Here is a 19,450-nt window from a genome sequence, read left to right as displayed (position 1 = left end):
TTCGATAAGACTTTCAAATCTTTGCTTTACTTATTTCCTAATAATTCATATTCAAACTTGTAAATAAATAATTTTTTTTTATGACAGGTATTCTGCGACCTACACCTATGAAACCGCCACCAACTGTGCCAATTTGCTGCGCTGCTGGAAGCAGGCCTACAAGCTCAGTCGCCAGCACATCGAGGATTCCGGGGCCGGATCCCGCTGGGAATTCGACCGAGTTGCGCTCTTCAACGAGGTGAATCACATCCACCGTGTGGCCGTGGACATTGCCTATGTGGGACGTGTTTTCGTTCAGTACGAGAACCTTTTCGGCCATCGTTTAAAGGCCTGCATCGCGGATCCCTCGATTGTGGACAACCTGATGCGCAAGGTGTATCGCATGCTGGACGATCTGATCAAGAGTGTGGACTACGACATGTTCAGGCCGGGAAATTGGGAGAACTGGGAGTACTCGCTGGAGATGTTCAACAAGCGGCTGGACAACGTGGAGAACGAGGCCAAGAACGTGATCGACCAGAGCATCAATTCACTGCTGTCCTCTGAAAAGGGTTTGGACCTGGTCATCAATGCCATGAACATAGACACAAGAGCTGGTCTCCAGGAATTTGTGGCCACCAAGCACGAGAATTTGCTGCGATTCTTCGTGACAGAGATAAATGCGGTAGAAAGGGTTTTTACGGTAGGTTCGCTTTATTTTATTTATTTTTTACCCTCCCAAAATTAAATTTATTCTTCTACAGAAATTGAAAAAATCCCCGCCCATGGCCAAGCATCAACCGGCCAAAATAAGTGCCATCTTTTGGGCCCGCTTGCTCGGAAAGAAACTGAAGACTTCAGTCCTGGCATTCAAGAAGGTCGAGGATGAGCCGGCGATCAAGAACAGTTTTCTAAAGCGCAGCTCCTTTAAGCAGTACTTTGAGCTGATGACGGTGATGTTCCAGTTTGAAAAGGTGCTCTTTGAGAACTTCATACAGAACGCCACATATTTGGTTAACACCACGAACCGTTCCAACGTATTGAGAATTCGCATCTGCAAGGAGACTACAAGTAGGTCTAATAAATAAGTTTATATCGAAAGAAACTAATTGTTCTTCCCCCAGTGTCCTATATATCGGAAGCCGTCCAAACCCTGAAGGCAAAGCCTCGGGCCGATTTGCAGATGAGCAGTTCTCGGCGTATTACTCCAGTTAAATCTAGTTTAATGCCGGTTCAATCGGAAGCGTTTAGCACCTATAGCGTTGCCGATTCGGCGGGATCGGAACCGAGTTCGGAGTCGGAGGATGAGGGCTTGTTGGTGGGCGACACCTCGCAGAAGAAGCTGATGTGCCGCATCAACCGACTGACCGTCCTGGTGGCGATGATCATGTGGATGGTCAGTAATACGCGAAAGGCCAATATACAACTAATGGAGTGCACAGCCTTCATCAAAATGGTCAAGGATAAGAAGCCAAAAGATGTAACAGCGATGGATAAACATTGTGTGAGGACCTGCGAATGTAAGTCCTTCGAATACATCATTATAAACCATATTATATTTTATATTATATTACTTTAGTGCTGCAACGAGCGGAGTCCCAGTACCTGCTGCCCATTTGGCGTGAACTGGTGGCGGACAAAACCCTCATCGAGTACGACATGGACTTTGTGGTCAATCTAAAGCGCGATGTCTTCGATGTCCTGTTCGAGGCTCAGCAGTTTGAGCATCTGGGCTTCACTTTGCCAGCGGTTTTGCGAACGGCGATCATGAAGAAAGATCTGCTGTTCAAGGACTATGAGAGGATGACCGAGGTGGTCGACAAGTACAGGGCGATCATTAATAACCTTTCCATGTCCGAGGTGATCTTCCTGCGCGGCCACATCTACGACACGGAACTCTTTATTCAAATGGGCGTGGGACGATATACCTGGACCTCTTTCAATATTGGCAAATTCTGCGATCAAATCAACTCACAGTTGCGCAAACTTACCTCTATAGTGTCGCAAATCAATTTTATTCGCCTGGATTTGCGCTCTCGCATCGACATGATAAAGAGCTTTAATTTGTTCAACCTGGATGATGAACTCAAAAGCGAAAGGAAATCTACGTCCTCCGATAGTCAGCGATCATCGAGTGCGCAGGATCGAAAGAACATGTCGCAAAAGTTTAAATCGGTCACTGGTGAAACTATAACTATGTTCACGATGGAAAAAGAGGTTCCCGCGGAGGAGAAAGCTGAGCAAGCCTGTGGCTCCGGCATTTATCCTTGTCAGGGGTATTTTGAACTTCTGGAGGCGTCGCGCAATCGAAAGGCGGCGCAGATGAAGAAGCTTTATGATTCTCTGGGTCCCGTGCTCGTCAAGCTGGAGAGTTTGGTGCTAGGCACATTCTCGGGCAGGTCAGATCGGATGAAAACCTACTACGAGTACTGGGAAGAGGAAACCTTCAAGTGCATTGTGGAGTAAGAATCGGTTTTTAAGTACCTGGTAACTCATTAGTTATGTTATTAACTTCGCAGCATGACCTATCAGAATCTGAAGTGCTATATCAACCGTCTACTCTCAAACAAACCCATGTTTGAGGTCAATGCTGTGCTCCTCATGTCGGAAATAGTTTTGGAGCCCTCTGTTCAGGAGCTGCAAAACACTATTGTGACGGCCACCAAGGACTATATCTCTAGGCTCAGGATCTTTACGCGTTGGATGAATGGAACCTGTATCGCCTGTCCGCTAGTTGAGATGGGTAAACAGTTCAAGTACAATTACACCTACTACGAAGACATCATCCAGATTAGATCCATTGTGGATCTGGTCATCAACATACACGATTTGGCTGTTCGAGTTGCTGGCGAAGCCAGGACCTTTGTGTCCCAGTACGTAGATTTTAATTCTCTCTGAAGAAAAACCAGAAAATTAATGCATTTTATCCCAAAGATTCCGCAAGTACTTCAATCTGTGGGCCTTTGAGAAGAGCATCATCTGCCAGAAGTTCTTGGAGAAGCAGGTGACGCTCATCGAAATCGATGAGAAATTTACATTTTACTCGTCCATTGTGGAAACGCTGGCCAACACCCGCAAGTACCAGGACATCAAGTGTGTGCGCATAAATTTGCAGCCATTGCTGGAGAGCATAACGCAACATGCCAAGGATTGGTGCACCACACTGGGCGAGGAGCTGTTGCGCCATGTCAACGACAACATGAGGGCAATGCGGAACGAAATCAAAGTGAGTAGTCTTCCCCCAACAAAAACCTCCCTGTTAATCTGTGCAAATCTGTGGCAGAACCTCAGCCTAAATCTCAACAAAACCACACGCGAGCTGGAGGACTTCAAGCTGGTCATGACCACAATTGGTACGGTGCAGTCGACGACGTTGTCTAACGAGCAGAAAATCCACGAAATGCAGGAGACCTTCACCATCCTCAGCGAGCATAAAATTATGGTAAGACGCGTCTTAAATTTTCGATTTTCCATCTGCAAGTCGAGAGGAGATGGTTGATTTCCCGCTGAATTTCCCATCCTAATCCAATCCTTCTAATAGCACAACAGTCCCCCCTCCGTTTAATGAAAGTTACTTAAGTCTGCCAACCATGGCGCGCTTATTTGTGTATTCAAATGAGCAGTTTTACAAAAATCCCATCGAAATTCCAGTCGAGCTGGACTGAGACTACTGTCACTGTTTCTATTTCTGTTTACATATGCATATTCGGCGGTCGGTCGGTCTGGCCAGGACCATTTGGAAATGGCTTTCCGCTTTTTGGCGCAACCACCGCACAAATGGTTACGTAAATGCAGCAGCAGCAGCAGCAACAGCACAGGACTATCTATAGTCCGTAGTCCAGATTAGGATCCGGACTCTCGGACCCAACCGGCCAATGCTGCGTATCGGAATCTGTGACTGTGTCTGTGTGCTGCCCATTTTGGGAACCGTTCGATCCGTTTCGTTTCGTTTCGGTTCGGTCCCTTCATTTATTGATGGCATTCCGTTGCGGCGGCGACGTCGCTTAGCTTTGGCCAGACAAAACGGAATTAACTTGCATTTTATATAAATTAATGAACGAATGAATGCATACACCCGCACTCAGGCACAGAGTAATGTATATACAGATAGGGTCAAGAAAGTAGGTCCAAAGATTCGATCCATAAAATGATAATATCGATTAAGAAAATGTGACGATCTTATTTATTATCAGATCCATAAAATGGTAATATCAAATAATAAAATGTTACGATCTTATTTAATATTAGACCCATAAAATGGTAATATCAATTAAGAAATTGTTACGTTCTTAGTTAATATCAGATCCATAGAATGGTAATATCGATTAAGATAATGTTACGTTCTTAGTTAATATCGAACTATGAAAACAATGAACTTTTCTTTAGTTTATAAAAATGTTATGTCTGTAAATTGGCTAAAACATAGTACTACATTAAATTTGATATAATATTAAAATAGGAAAATATATTTATAAATCTTTAAAAAAAATGGTAACCATAATAGGAAACCTTACCTTTTTAGTAAGTTATACATTTGAACAAAAAACTACATAAAACTTCATTAGAAGTTATAATATTTTTAAATTCAAGTTATCTTAAATCTTTATAAATACCCATAACTACCATTTTGCCGGCACCTGTATATATTGGCATTGCAATTGCTGGAAAGGCCAAATGAAAATTTATGCGGTGGCGGCCCTGAAAGTTATGCTATAGTTTTTTTTTCCACTGCGGAATTTGGACTGTTGGTTGTGGGTCAAAAAAAAAGAATGAGAAGAGAAAGGGGTGGGTTTGAACACCATGCTTCGCTGGTCGTTAGTGAATTTCGGCACTTTTCATGATTATTATTTGCACTCAGCCATAATTGAAGGGCACTGCTTAATTTTTATGTGCGTTTTATTTACATTTCGACTCGCAATTTAATTCGTTCTCTACCATTCCAGTTCCCCTACGAGGACATGCTGATGGCCCATCACCTGGAGAAGCGCTGGAAGAGGCTGTTCCTATCGGCCCTGTATCGCTATGAGAAGCTGCAACCAATTAAGCAGAAATTCGCCGACATGACTTCCGTCGAAATCGATGAGTTCTGCGATGATGTAAGTTGTCGGAGGAAAAGGAAGTACCCAGTGGAGGTGGAGGCACTTCCTCTGGGCAGGGTTTTTGTGGCAATGGGATTAGGACTGAGTCGGCTGCCTTGCCGACTTTGCATTTCCGCTATTTTGCGTTCTTTCTCTGCATTTCTGTTTTGTTTCCTCCCATTATTATTTCCTTTCAATGGCATTTTAATTGGATTTTTCCGCGCGCTCAACCATTATTGTCAATTGTTAGCGGCGACGGCGCTGCTGTCGTCAGCGTAAAATGAATTAACTTGAAGTGTTTATCATTTGAATTAGAGCGCAAAGACGGATGTGGTGGTTGGGTCAGGGGGGCCATCTCCGGCCACCCATTTCCACAGCCACTTTATGCTGCACTAACCTTGTTCCCCTTTTCGCCCCCACGACAGTTGGGCGAGTTTATCAAGGATTACGATGAGAATGGACCCGGCTCTGTGGGTGCCGAACTGGAGCGAGGAGTGCGCCTAATGGATCCGTATGGCCAGAAGATTGCCGAACGGGAAGCAAGACGCGAGGAGTTGGCCAATGCCGAGCGACTCTTCGACATGGCCATGGTGGATTATCACGAATTTGCGCGAGTGCAAACCGAGTTTGAGGGACTGCAGCAGGTGGGTTGTTATTGAAATATCCTTTTCCTATCTGCAAGATAATTTCAAACCCCCTATTCACACAGCTCTACAGACTTTATAAGGCGCAGAAATTCGCTCGCGAGGGCTGGGGCAAGACCTTGTGGGCCGATCTGGATCCCAACGTGCTGACCGAGGGCGTTGAGAGCTATCTGAAGGAGTTCCGGAAATTGACCAAGGCGGTAAGCTCTTCCTCGGGGGCGCGGCAAACTTTGCCAATTAAACAAAGTTTTTCGGCCTGCTTGGATTTTCATAAAATTACACGATGCCTGCGAACGGGAACAACAAAAGCAAAATACTTTTGAACTGTGAACTCTCTGGTGAAAGGCATCGTCGTCTTATGATGCCACTTTTACGCTCAAGCATGTCGGGCTATTCAAATAACCAAGTGAATATCCGGGAATATTCGAAAAATCTAGGTTTTCCAGTTGGTTGGCTCTGCAAAGTGAACCAAATCGAAGTACAATTCAAATCATTTCTCCCTACCTACTGGGTACTATCTTTTTCCGTACCCATCTCTTTAGTTGGATTTCCTCCAAAATGCTTTAGTTAAACAAGAAATGGGAATTTTCTGGCCACGCCTTGCAGCGACAAAATTTTGCACCTAAACTGATTATGACAAATTGATTTATTTACTTCACTAACAAGTTTTTGAGGAATTTCGCTGGCCGGGCCAAAAGTTTGTTGCAGCCAAAACTTTTCGCCCATCGCCCATACAAATGAAGTGGGCGTGTCCGTGTGGGCGTAAAGGAGAAATTCGGGGGAAAATTCTAGGTAGGATAAAAAGGGAGACCATCATAACTCCGGTGGAGAGAAGATTAGTATGGCAAATATTTCAAAAGCACCGCGATTAATATAAATAGCGTAGTGGGTGCCAACAAATTTGAATATAATCATTCGACACGCACATATTTTAATGCAGTTTTATCGTGCATAATTTCGGCCGCCAGGCCCTGGAGCACAAACTACTGAAAGGCTCTACATAATCGGCGTCCTAAAATGTAAATCAATTTGTTCAATATTGAAAATAATTAAAATGCCAGCGGGCTGTCCATGTCGTCGTCTGCCCGCCGCCCATCGAAATCCCTCGTCCTTGCCATCGACTTGTTGACAGTGTTGCAGGGATGCTGCTCCTCTGTTGTTGCTATTTCAATTTATGTCCTGAATGGTCCGGAGTGCCATGCATTTTGCATGTGCAAACAAACGGACAGGCAGCAGCAGCCCGGCATGCAAACAGAATGCGCTTTTTGGCTAACAGCAGCAACGATGGGTGGCTAAAACATAACCGAGACCAAAAACCACCGGCCACAGGACGCGCGTTCGTCATAATTCAATGGGGGGCCAACCGCAGGCAGCAACCACACTATTGTTTCAGCTGATTTTCAGGCAGCTAACTAACCATCCGCCACCCCGTAACCAGCAAAATCCAACTAACCCATCGGATGTTTCCCTTTCCAGGTGCGCACCCTGCCAGTTGGCGTCCAACTGGAGATCCACATGAAGCAGTTCAAGGGCACCGTACCGCTGATGGTCAGCCTCAAGCACGAGGCCCTCAGGGAGCGACATTGGCTGCAGCTGATGGAGAAGACGGGCCAGTACTTCGACATGTCGCCGGCTCGCTTCACCCTGGAGAACATGTTCGCCATGCAGCTGCACAAGTACCAGGATATCGCCGAGCAGATCCTCACCAATGCCATCAAGGAGCTGCAAATCGAGCGGGGTGTCCAGGCTGTCATCGAGACCTGGGCCACGATGGCCTTCAAGACCTTCAAGCACTACAAGGGATCCGAGGATCGGGGCTGGGTGCTCGGACCCGTGGATGAAATCATGCAGATACTCGAGGACAATGCCATGAATCTGCAGTCGATGGGAGCCAGTCAGTAAGTATATCGTATTAAAAATAATGCTAAACAAACATTGATCTGATTTAATTAGGAAGAATTTAGTAATAACATGACTTAACAAAACTAAAATATTTAATTGGTTACTTAAAAATAATAATAATGAATTCCAATTCAAAATATTTTAAAAATTGACTCAATATTGATTTATTAAAAGGAAAATAACAAATAGTTTAAAATACAACATATTTTTGAAAAAATTTATATTTTAACACCAAAAGTTATGGTTTCCTCTTAATCATAGTCAACCAAAACATTTATAGTTTTAGATGACAAATATTTAGTTAATTTAGAGAACGTGTTTAAATTATATAAAATTTAAAATTATTTTATAAAAAAGTTATGTATAATTCTATAAGTTATTTTTAAATTTTACCACAATTTATATAGATATATTTAGAAATACTTATAGATAGGTAATGTAATGGGTCGTAATTTCTTGCTTATAATGTTACCCCTTTTAAACAGGTTCATTGGCCCGTTCCTGGAGACAGTGAACAAGTGGGAGCGCACCTTGGCCCTCATCTCGGAGATCATCGACGAGTGGCTGGTGGTGCAGAGGAAGTGGCTCTACCTGGAGGGCATATTCATTGGTGGCGACATTCGCACCCAGTTGCCGGAGGAGGCGCGGAAATTCGATGACATTGACAAGTCGTATCGCAGAGTGAGTAATCCGGGCTATTTGCTTGTTCTGGTTATTTGGTTATTGGGCTATTTGGCCCCCGAAAGCGGGTCAGAAGGCACACTTAGTATCTGGCTACAATTTATTTGAGTTGATTTAATGTGTGCCGACAATATGGCGACTCCTTACTTAACGGTAAACATAATACGCATGCAAACGACTGCTATTGTGTATGCGTAATTGTGTGCCCCCTCACACACACACGCACACATCGGAAATATGCCAGGATATTTCAACAGCAGCAGAAGCAGGAGCAAATTCACATTACACATACGCAACGTAAGCCGGAGCAGTGTTTACAAATGCCAAGCACTTTCACCTTCCACTACTACTACCACTGCTGGCTGCTTTCTCCTTTCTCCTCTGCCCCGGTGTACAAGTGTGCGTGTGAGGATAGATTTGTGTTTGTGCTTGGCGCTTAACTTCACTTAACCTTGCCAGCCACTGGATTCCTTGCTCCTTCATTCGTTTGCTTTACGTTTCATTTGCAACATTTGCCGCCATATTTGATGCCATTTGTGAAATGATTTATTATTTTGATTTGCTCTCGACATTCGTGTTAAGTTCCATACACTCTCGATGCGATGGCCTCTTATTTGGCTTGACCGACTCGAGATCCTTAGACTGTAGTGCCACTCGAAGGATTAAAATTACTTAACAAACTTGAAGTAATATTGGACGAAGGTTGAGTTGTAAGTTGTAAGGAATTGCATTATTATTCCATTATTGGTGGAAAATTATTAGATTTTTAAAATTACTATTTTTATTTTTAGTAAAAAATATTACAGTGCTAAATTATCATTTCTATTTGGTCATTATAGCCAAAAAATATAAAAACTATTTTATTTATATAAAACTATTGCTATATATTTTCTAAAAACAATGAGTAAATAAAATACTATCATAATAAATTAGTTTCTAGTACAAACTAACATTATAAACTTCTTCTAACTATAACAAATATAGCGAATAGAGTATACAAAATACAATATATAAGACACTGGAACTCTGGCACTCTTCTCTAATATGTTTGATTGTATTTGGGTTGGTCGTTGCGCTCATTGCTTTTCATAATAATTTACTGCCCCGACTGGCGATGCCGCTTTCTGGTTTCTCGGTCCTGTTCTCCCCGGCTACACACTTAAATACATACATCTTCCTCTTCCATTGCAGATCATGGTCGATTGTGCCAAAAATCCGTTAGTGGTGCCATTCTGTACAATACCCGGTCGCTTAGTGGATATACAGGGCCTGGGCATTGGCTTGGAAAATTGTCAGAAGTCGTTAAACGAATATTTGGACTCGAAGCGTCGCATTTTTCCGCGTTTCTATTTCATATCCACCGATGAGCTGCTCTCCATCCTGGGCAGCAGTGAGCCATCTGCAGTGCAGAACCACATCATTAAGGTGGGTATTGGGTTCGTATTGGGTGGGTTACCCGCCTTCAAGTTGGTGGGCGTGTGTTGGTGGTGACAACAACAGATTTGCCAAACTGCCAGTGACATTATTTTTATGTACAAAGGGGCGTGGGTATATATATATATATATATATACCTATATGTGGAGAGTCTTGCCATAAAAGTTAATGTCACTGTTTATTCGTTCTGGCCAATGTCCATGGCGGAAATTACGCCAATTTCTGCAACACATGCATGGCGCTCGTTTTTCGGCAACGCTTGAGCAGTGGTAAATTTTTATGAATTTATTTGGCTTATAAATAATATATATTTTTTTTCTTTCTTCCTCTCCTTTTGCATTTATTTTGCAATTTTCAGATGTACGACAATATCAAGTCGCTGCGTTTGGTGAAGGAGGGAAGCCAGACGATTGTTACCGGCATGATTTCCAGCGAGGGCGAGGTCATGGAGTTCCGGCATTCCGGTGGGTACACTGCTCCATTCGGTTGGGGAAACGGATTCTGGACAATCCAGCATCAACGCACTGATTGCCAATTTTAAAATTGAACTTTTTTATGGCAATATTGTCTGCTGGCTGCCGGCTGGGCAATTTCTTTTAATTAATTTGAAGCCAGAGTCGCAGTTGGCATCGCATTGGCATCGTCATCGTCATGGGCATGGGCACATCCTCGGTTCTTATTGCCATTGTTGTTGCTTTATTGTTTGTTGTGTAACACTTATTGATATTGGCAACTGGGGTTTATTTATGCGGTTATTGTCTTTTCTTTTCACTTCTCTCTACTTCTCTTCCTCTCTTTATCTCTTCCTGCGGGATAAAAAAAAAACAGCGAGGGCCGCAGGACGCGTGGAGTACTGGATGAACGATGTCCTGGATGAAATGCGCCGCTCCAACCGCTTCATAAACAAGACGGCCATCTACGACTTTGGCACAGATCTGCAAATTTCAAGGTAAGTGCTACCGTCAGCTGGGCATAAAACATATTTTATGCCTCTCCTGTCTGTCCTTCCGCTTCCCTTGCGCATCCTTCGGGGGGCGGGGATAGCATCCTTGCTACCAGAGTGACACTTCGGCAGCCAATTCCTTTTATGACCGGCGATTTACATTGCGGGAAGTCGACTTTCCGACTCCATCTCCTCCTCCTGGGACTGTATAATTTTGTCATTTCGCGCGATTTATTATTTTGTTTAAGCCATGGGGCGCATGGCCGGGCATATTTATGGCCAATTGTATTAAATTGACAGTCATTGGGCACTTTCGATTTCGACTTTGTTGTGTGTTTGTCCGCAGGCCCGACTGGCTAATGAACTACCAGGGCATGGTGGGCTTGGCCGCCAGTCAAGTCTGGTGGACAGCCGAGGTGGAGGAGGCCTTTGACCAGGCCCAAAATCACGGCAACATGCGGGCAATGAAGGATTTCCTGGGCAAGAACAACTACCAGATCGAGGAGCTCGTCCTGAAGGTGCGTTCGAATCTCTCGCGGAATGATCGTCTGAAGTTTAAGGCCCAGTGCACCGTGGATGTTCATGCGAGGGATATCATTGATAACTTTGTGAGGGACAATGTCCTGGATGCCAGCGAATTTAGTTGGGAGAGCCAGCTGCGCTTCTATTGGGTCAAGTTCTACGACAATCTGCATGTCCTTCAGTGCTCCGGAAGCTTTGACTTTGGCTACGAGTATATGGGTCTCAATGGCCGCCTGGTTATCACTCCGCTCACGGATCGCATCTACCTGACCATCACCCAGGCGCTGCTCATGAATCTTGGCGGTGCTCCGGCCGGACCAGCTGGAACGGGCAAGACGGAGACGGTCAAGGATCTGGCCAAGGCCATGGGCCTGCTCTGCGTGGTCACCAATTGCGGCGAGGGCATGGACTACCGGGCCGTGGGCACCATACTCTCGGGTTTGGTCCAATGCGGCGCCTGGGGATGCTTCGACGAGTTCAACAGGATAGACATATCGGTGCTCAGTGTGATTTCCACCCAGCTGCAGACCATCAGGAATGGTTTGATAAGGAAATTGGATCGGTTTGTGGTAAGTACCCAAAACAAAAAAATTGGTAAAATAAACTGTTATAATTGTAAAACAGTCCCCAACCACAAGAATTGTCAATTCTACTAAGTAAATTGTTACTCTTACGTAATTCGTAGACGTAAAGGTTACTATAAAAATAGTTACGCAACTTTAAAAAATGGTTGAATGTGTCCAAACCATAAATTGCAGTTAACTTACTATTTTCATGATAAATATACATATATTTATAGTTATTTCACTGCCACAAAGTAATTTATAAGGGATATTAAACAGGTATATTGTTCATAGTTAAACAACTATTTAAAAAGTTTCAAGGTACAAAACCAAAAATAAGCGTAACTATTTTAATAGTAGTTTAACTATTTAATAGTACGCAAAGCGAAAACAAAAATTTTTACTGTTAAAGTACTATCTTTTATAGTTACTGAACTATCTTCATTGGTCAATTTTACCAAGCAAATTTTTCTAATAATTTCTCCTTTCAGTTTGAGGGCGTTGAGATCCATCTGGATCCCAAATGCGGCGTGTTTGTGACCATGAATCCTGGCTACGCTGGCCGCACGGAGCTGCCCGAGTCCGTGAAGGCTTTGTTCCGCCCCGTGACTTGCATCAAACCCGATCTGGAGTTGATTTGCCTGATCTCGCTCTTCTCCGACGGCTTCCTCACCGCCAAAGTGCTGGCCAAAAAGATGACCGTATTGTACAGCTTGGCGCAGGCGCAGCTATCGAAGCAATGCCATTACGATTGGGGATTGAGATCCCTAAACTCGGTGCTACGAATGGCTGGCGTGATGAAGCGCCAGTCGGAGGATCTTCCTGAAGCTGTGGTCCTTATGCGTGTCCTGCGTGACATGAATTTCCCCAAGTTTGTGTTCGAGGATGTGCCCCTGTTTCTCGGGCTCATCAAGGATCTGTTTCCGGGCATCGATTGTCCTCGCATCGGTTATCCGGACTTTAATGCCGCCACGCGTCATGTGCTGGTCAACGATGGCTACATTCTGCTGCCCGATCAGGTGCGTCCTGCCACAAGTTTGTGCCCCGTCACTGCCGTGTTGACAGTGGCAACAACCTGTCACTCCTGTCCTGGCGACCATCACTTTGACACTTTGTAAATTGCGCCATGTCGCATAATCGCAAATGAAGGAAATGTTACAAAGCATTTTGTGCCCGTACCTTTTCCAATTTCAACTTTGCCTCTTTCTCTGCTGACAATTTTCACTAATACAATTTTCCATTCCTTGTTCTCTCCTCCATCCACGCTGTACTTGTACACTCCTGGCGAAAAATCCTTGGCACTTTCATCAAACAAAATGTTGCGCAAATGTCGGCCACCTCCTGCCGGAAATGGACAACTGTTGGACATGCGATGTCACCCCGGTGCTCGGGCAACATCATTTATGACAACTAAATCCCAACGACGGCAACGCCTTCTACGTCCTTTTTGTGGAAATCATGGCCGGCTGGTTGGCTGTCTGGTTGGCAGGAGGACAAAGTGGTGCAAATGTACGAGACCATGATGACCCGGCACTCGACCATGTTGGTGGGCCCAACAGGTGGCGGGAAAACGGTGGTCATAAATGCCCTGGTCAAGGCGCAGACCCACATGGGCCTGCCCACCAAGTGCCTTGTGCTTAACCCCAAGGTAAGTGGACCTCTGGCAGGCGCACAAATTGCCTCCCCCTCGGCGAGAACACTTTTCCTTTTCCTCCCTTTTCCTCCGCCCTTTATGAGCAGCTTTGGTGCATGTCCTTTGGCCCCCGTTGTCCTGTCTTCAAATTGCAGTTCTCTCTGTTTTTTCGCATTTCGCTTTGGCAAATAGGAGTTGTTAAGTGCTTGTGAAATGGTTCAATTCCATGGACTGTAATTACTTGATGCAATATTGAAAAACATTGATACTGCAATTGCGAACTTCGGTCTACGGGGGAAACCCAAAAACATTCTTCATTATTCTGCCTATCAAGTATTATTGGAGTATGTTTATCGCCACATTCTTTTTTGGTTCTCATTCCAGGCCTGTTCCGTGATTGAATTATACGGCTTTTTGGATATGGAAACAAGAGATTGGATTGATGGATTGTTTTCAAATATATTCCGTGAAATGAATAAGCCCATCGAGCGCGAGGTACGTGAAGGGGGTGCTCTTTTTATGGGGTGGGATTAGGGTGGTGGCACCTGGGTGCGGGTGCCAACCCGTCGGGAATTAAAGTGCAGCATCAGCGAGTCCGCATCCGACAACGACCACGCTCAATGTCAATTCGCGTACGGGCTCAAATGCAGGTGCTTGGTGGTTGCACCGCATCATTCATGCGGAAATCGCGTTCATACAGTAATAAGCCCGGATTGCATAGCAAACCAGTATAGGGCATATGAGCTTTAAAAAAATGGCAAATCAATAAAATTTTTATATTTTTCTTATTTCTTTAAAAAAAATTTCAGTTCGCGGTTCTACTCAATTAATGAAAAGCTAAGAGAAATTCATATTTAGGTTTAAATATTTGAAATCATTTCGATAAAAACATTTTTTATTTTCTTAACTTTATAAAGATGTTCAGATGCATTTAGCACAGTCATACAATTAATTTTGGAGGGTATATTCAAAAAAGATTTCCATACGATTTGGCAACTGAAAATAATTATAGGAAAACTAAAAAAACAAATCGAAAATTTTTTTAAAATAAATGGATGTTTAATGCATGGTATTTTTAATAAAGTATGATTTCGAAATTATTAAGATAAAAACTTATTTTATATTTAAAGCTTTTTAAAGATATTATTGTGTAGGGTGTATTTCAAAAAGATTTCAATACGATTATTTTTATATTTTTTAACAGAATGAAACTAGAGATGATTATAGAAAAACTGAAGGAAAAAAATAAAAATCCTTTACAAATAAAAGTATATTTGATGAATGGTACTTTTAATAATTTAAAAATTATTAAGATCAAAAACTACTTTATGTTTTTGCTTCATAAACATGTAGACTTATTTTGTAGGGTATATTTAGTATATTTCAAAAAGATTTTCATACGATTTTGGTCTATTTTTTATCGAGTCAACGCGAATCCCTGCTGATTTTCGCATCCAAGCACATTCATTCGGCTCTGCAGAGTAATCATTCGTGGGTGGTAAGCTGACGGCGGGGGCGTTGTGGCGACGAGAACTCCGGTGACAGGCGTTGAGTAACGCACTTAGGCTAATGCAACCCAATGCCAACTAGCTACTACCTACTGTATACCAACTCACCTATAGGAGCGACGCTACGCCTGCTTCGACGGAGATGTGGATGCCCTGTGGATCGAGAACATGAACTCGGTGATGGATGACAACAAGCTGCTGACGCTGGCGAACGGCGAGCGCATCCGCTTGGAGAACTACTGTGCCCTGCTCTTCGAGGTGGGCAACCTGAACTACGCCTCGCCGGCCACAGTTTCCAGGGCAGGAATGGTGTACGTGGACCCGAAGAACCTCCGATACAGTCCCTACTGGCAGCGATGGGTGCTCACCAGGCCAGAGCCTCAGCGGGAACTCCTCAACGATTTCTTCGAGAAGATCATCACGCAGTCGATAGCCTTTATTTTGGAAGGCCTAGATGGCACCACTCAGGGCAATCCCCTAAAACTCGTAATCATGCAGACGGACCTCAACATGGTCACGCAGTTCTGCAACCTCTACGATGCCCTGCTGCCCAACTACGTGATGGACAGCAAGAACTACGATGAGCCAGTGCTGCAGACCTACAACACGGACAGCCTGGAGTGCTGTTTCCTGCAGGCCGTCTACGGCTCCATGGGCGCCTGTCTGGTGGAGAAGCATCAGCCCGTCTTCGATGAGTATATGAAGCGCATTTCCGGCTTCCCGCTCGTTCAGGACACGCCAGAGAATCCCGCTTCGGGAGGACAATTTCCACAGAGCAAGCCCACGTTGTACGACTACTTCTGGGACGTCAAGGATAACGTTTGGAAGGCCTGGGAATGGGTGGTGCAGCCGTACACCCACGACCCCCAGGTGAAGTTCAGCGAGATCCTGGTGCCCACGGTGGACAACACGCGCACCAATCGCACGCTGAGTCTGATGAGCGAGGTGAGTATGTCATTACTCCCAGCTTCCGGGAGATGCCTTATTAATGTTTGCCCCTATTTCGGTTTCGTTTCTCGACTCCAATCCCGTTTACAGATCAAACGACCCGTTCTGCTTGTGGGCGAGGCTGGCACATCAAAGACGGCCACCATCATGCAATATTTGCGCAATCTCAATCCGAGTGTCAACGTAATTGAAAAATCTCTCTGACAAACGTCGCGTTCCCGGCTAACATGGCGACCCCATCTCTTTTTTCCATCCCATCCCTTTCCAGGTCATACTCAATATTAATTTTTCATCGAGAACCTCGTCGCTGGATGTGCAGCACACCCTGGAGGCGGCCGTGGAGAAACGCACCAAGGATACGTACGGGCCACCGATGGGCAAGAGAATTGCCTGCTTTATTGATGACATGAACATGCCGCAGGTGGATGAGTGAGTAGTTCTGAGTAGTTCGTCGTTATGTAGCAGGAGTGATAGAGTGACGAATTCCGGCTTCCGTTCCCCCACAGATATGGCACTCAGCAGCCAATCGCCCTGCTGAAACTATTCTTCGAGCGCGGCGGAATGTACGACCGCGACAAGGATCTCAACTGGAAGAAGTTCAAGGACCTCACCTTCTACGCAGCCATGGGAACGGCGGGTGGCGGACGAAACGAGGTGGATCCGCGGTTCATCAGCATGTTCTCCACCTACAACATCATATTCCCCAACGATGAGTCCCTCATCCAGATATACTCCTCCATCTTCAAGGGGCACATGCGATTTGTAAAGTTCCAGGATCAGTACATGATGATAGCCGACATGATTGTTCATATGACGCTGAAGCTTTTTAAGGTATATTGATAACTTATTTATATATGGTATCACAGAAATACTTAACCAATGAAAAGTCAGTGATTAGATTAATTAAATTATAGGGAGAGATTTTCTAAAGTAACATACAAATTAATTTGTCATCTAATCATATAACATAAACCTTCTGACAAGCGATTAAAAAATGTATTTTTCCGACATTCATTGATATTTCTGTGGCACCCATATAGACATTTTCCATTGCATATACTTACTTATCTGCCCCTTGGTTGAATTTATTTCAATACCTAAGAACACCTTGACTGCATTCAGTGGAAATTCAGTCGAAGAAATCAATTCCTGTATAATGCTTTAAGGCCTCTCACAAATTTTATGAAATTCGATTTACATATGCAAATAACGACAATTTTTCATAATCTGCTTTGCCGTGCCGTGCCGCCCACCACTTGGCCTTTTCCTCCCTTAAACCCCTCCCCCCCTTGCTGTACAATGGAAATGGAAATTATTCAATGGTCTGTAATGCACTACGACGTCGAGCTTCGTCCTCTCATTCGTCCTTGTTCTCAATCTCGTAGCTGCTCCATTGGTTTTTCGAGTGCAACTCAGTGCCGTAGTCGCCGTAGACGACCCACCCACCCGTAGTTGCACCACCGAATCCACTCCGATAACCACTCCACTCCACTCCTGCCCTCACAATGGTCACCCGCCTCGACGGCTGCCTAGTTGACTGTATCTGGGCCTCCGGCTGTGGATGTGGATGTATCTGTATCTGCTGCTCTGTGCTCCCTGCTAGTTTTGCCTATCTCTGCCGGAATATCTTGGCCGGAGCGAAATTTGATTATGTTCAAGTATTGAACTGTAGAGAGATGGCTCTTTTCGCAGCTGTGGGCGTGGCACCGGGCAAAAAGGGCGCACCGAGGCATTAGTTTATGGTCCTTTTAACAATTGTTGACACTAAAATATTATCGCATTTCATTGCGTACAGATAAAAATGCATTTGTCGCCGCAATTGCCACAAGCAGCTAGGACCTAGGACCCTTCCACCCTATCCCAAAAATGTTTGGGGGGAAAAATGATTTACTCACACCTGCTCTCCTCCTTTTTTCCTCCCCTTTGTCCCTGGACCAAGAGGAGCTCCTAGTTCGTATGTCTTCTTTACACACTCGGGGGCAAGGATATTAATGCGCCACGAAATGGAGTGAAATGAATTATTTGAATAGAATTGCCGTTACTCAGAAGAGCGCGCTGCTGGTGCGGCGGCTGCAACTCGATAATGGCTGTAAATTCAGCAACTTGGCAATGTCCCCAAAGGGCGTGTGGGAAGTCGTCCTGCGTGTCCCTTGGTGAACGCATATTGCTAGTCGAGATAAAATTGATTTGTGTGGGGGTTGTCCGGAGGGCTGCCGGATACATGGGTCATTGTCTGGTTAAGCTTATGCTAATTGCTTCCTGACCCACAGATGGTGATTGTGGACCTGCCGCCAACGCCCTCCAAGTTCCACTACATATTCAATCTAAAGGATCTGTCGCGCATCTTCGCGGGCCTGCTGCTCATCGAACCCACTTGCTTCAAGAACCTGAGGGACTTGATTAGGGTCTGGCGCAACGAGTACACCAGGATCATATGCGATCGACTGATAGCCGATAATGTGAGTATTTTAATTATAAATAATGAAAATTTTAAAATTAAATTATTAGAATTTAAAATGAAGTTATTAGATTTTTAAAAAGAAAAAACACAATGCATAGGAAAGGTTGTGAAAATGTATAAATATTACAATAAATCTATTAAAAAGTCAAGTCTTTCGTTAGTAATTTAAAAATCTTTTGGCAAATAGAAAAACATGTATAAACATTTATAATATATTTATAAAAATATTTTCCCCAAAAACCAAATATCCTAATACCCATTCCTTACTTCCAGGACATAACAAACGTGAGACGCAATCTGGCTGTTGAGGTGGCGGATCGTTTTCCCCCTTCCTTCGAGGAGGAGCATGGCTTTATTGATGCAGCCGCCGCGGAGGCGGAGGCACAGGCTCGCCTGCTCTATGAACCCTCCAAGGCGGACTTCGATGTCGGCGAGGAAGAGGGCGAAGAGGAGGAGGAGGGCGAGGAGGCACCACAGGTGATCCTGTCCCTGAAAGACTATGTCCTGCGGGATCCCCTGCTTTTCGGCGATTTCCGGAACTTTACCAACGAATCAGAGGCCCGCTTGTACGAGGATCTCTTAGACTACAACTCGGTTTACTTCCTGTTCACCGAGATCCTAGAGGAGTACTGCGAACGTAAGCAGAAAATGACGTTGGTCCTGTTCGAGGACTGCCTGGAGCATTTGACTAGAGTCCATCGCACGTTGCGCATGAATCGCGGCCATGTGCTGCTCATTGGAGTCGGCGGCAGTGGCAAGAAGTGCATCACCCGGCTGGCCGCTTTTGCCGCCGAATGCGATGTCTTCGAGATCACCATTTCTCGTGGCTACAATGAGGCCGCCTTCCGCGAGGACCTCAAAGTTCTTTACACCATAGCGGGTGTGAAGCGGAAGAAGGTCGTCTTCTTATTCACAGGAGCTCAGGTGGGGTGTTCGTAAAATATTTAAAAAGATCTTAAAAATTTGTATGGAACGGTTACTATTTTTTTAGGTGGCCGAGGAGGGTTTCCTTGAGTTGATCAACAACATTCTGACGGTTGGTCAAGTGCCGGCCTTGTTCCCCGACGAGGACAAGGATGGAATTGTCAACCAAGTGCGCAAGTTCGCCGAAGAGGATGGGGTGTCAGCTTCCAAGTGAGTGCAGCAGGAATAC

At 44.7% G+C, this 19,450-nt stretch overlaps 1 protein-coding gene across 1 annotated transcript in view; it reads left to right on the top strand.

The window, feature by feature from the left end:
- Dhc98D (Dynein heavy chain at 89D) overlaps nucleotides 1-19,450 on the top strand; it is a 36,837-nt gene that overhangs the window by 6,417 nt on the left and 10,970 nt on the right. The window contains exons 9-34 of the mRNA XM_044395639.2: nucleotides 88-682; nucleotides 744-1,050; nucleotides 1,104-1,499; nucleotides 1,559-2,441; nucleotides 2,499-2,852; nucleotides 2,914-3,205; nucleotides 3,263-3,421; nucleotides 4,923-5,075; nucleotides 5,483-5,701; nucleotides 5,767-5,901; nucleotides 7,178-7,599; nucleotides 8,089-8,284; nucleotides 9,476-9,709; nucleotides 10,078-10,183; nucleotides 10,548-10,668; nucleotides 11,009-11,753; nucleotides 12,239-12,766; nucleotides 13,237-13,395; nucleotides 13,765-13,875; nucleotides 15,003-15,833; nucleotides 15,927-16,019; nucleotides 16,105-16,265; nucleotides 16,343-16,667; nucleotides 18,107-18,295; nucleotides 18,571-19,221; nucleotides 19,289-19,431. Coding sequence (XP_044251574.1) covers nucleotides 88-682; nucleotides 744-1,050; nucleotides 1,104-1,499; nucleotides 1,559-2,441; nucleotides 2,499-2,852; nucleotides 2,914-3,205; nucleotides 3,263-3,421; nucleotides 4,923-5,075; nucleotides 5,483-5,701; nucleotides 5,767-5,901; nucleotides 7,178-7,599; nucleotides 8,089-8,284; nucleotides 9,476-9,709; nucleotides 10,078-10,183; nucleotides 10,548-10,668; nucleotides 11,009-11,753; nucleotides 12,239-12,766; nucleotides 13,237-13,395; nucleotides 13,765-13,875; nucleotides 15,003-15,833; nucleotides 15,927-16,019; nucleotides 16,105-16,265; nucleotides 16,343-16,667; nucleotides 18,107-18,295; nucleotides 18,571-19,221; nucleotides 19,289-19,431 — 8,508 coding nt within the window. The remainder of the gene's footprint in view (nucleotides 1-87; nucleotides 683-743; nucleotides 1,051-1,103; nucleotides 1,500-1,558; nucleotides 2,442-2,498; nucleotides 2,853-2,913; nucleotides 3,206-3,262; nucleotides 3,422-4,922; nucleotides 5,076-5,482; nucleotides 5,702-5,766; nucleotides 5,902-7,177; nucleotides 7,600-8,088; nucleotides 8,285-9,475; nucleotides 9,710-10,077; nucleotides 10,184-10,547; nucleotides 10,669-11,008; nucleotides 11,754-12,238; nucleotides 12,767-13,236; nucleotides 13,396-13,764; nucleotides 13,876-15,002; nucleotides 15,834-15,926; nucleotides 16,020-16,104; nucleotides 16,266-16,342; nucleotides 16,668-18,106; nucleotides 18,296-18,570; nucleotides 19,222-19,288; nucleotides 19,432-19,450) is intronic.

The sequence above is a fragment of the Drosophila takahashii genome, chromosome 3R, assembly GCF_030179915.1.
Source record: "Drosophila takahashii strain IR98-3 E-12201 chromosome 3R, DtakHiC1v2, whole genome shotgun sequence".
Taxonomy (NCBI): domain Eukaryota; kingdom Metazoa; phylum Arthropoda; class Insecta; order Diptera; family Drosophilidae; genus Drosophila; species Drosophila takahashii.
The sequence above is the reverse complement of the archived record's forward strand: the minus strand, read 5'-3'. Positions and strand labels throughout refer to the sequence as shown.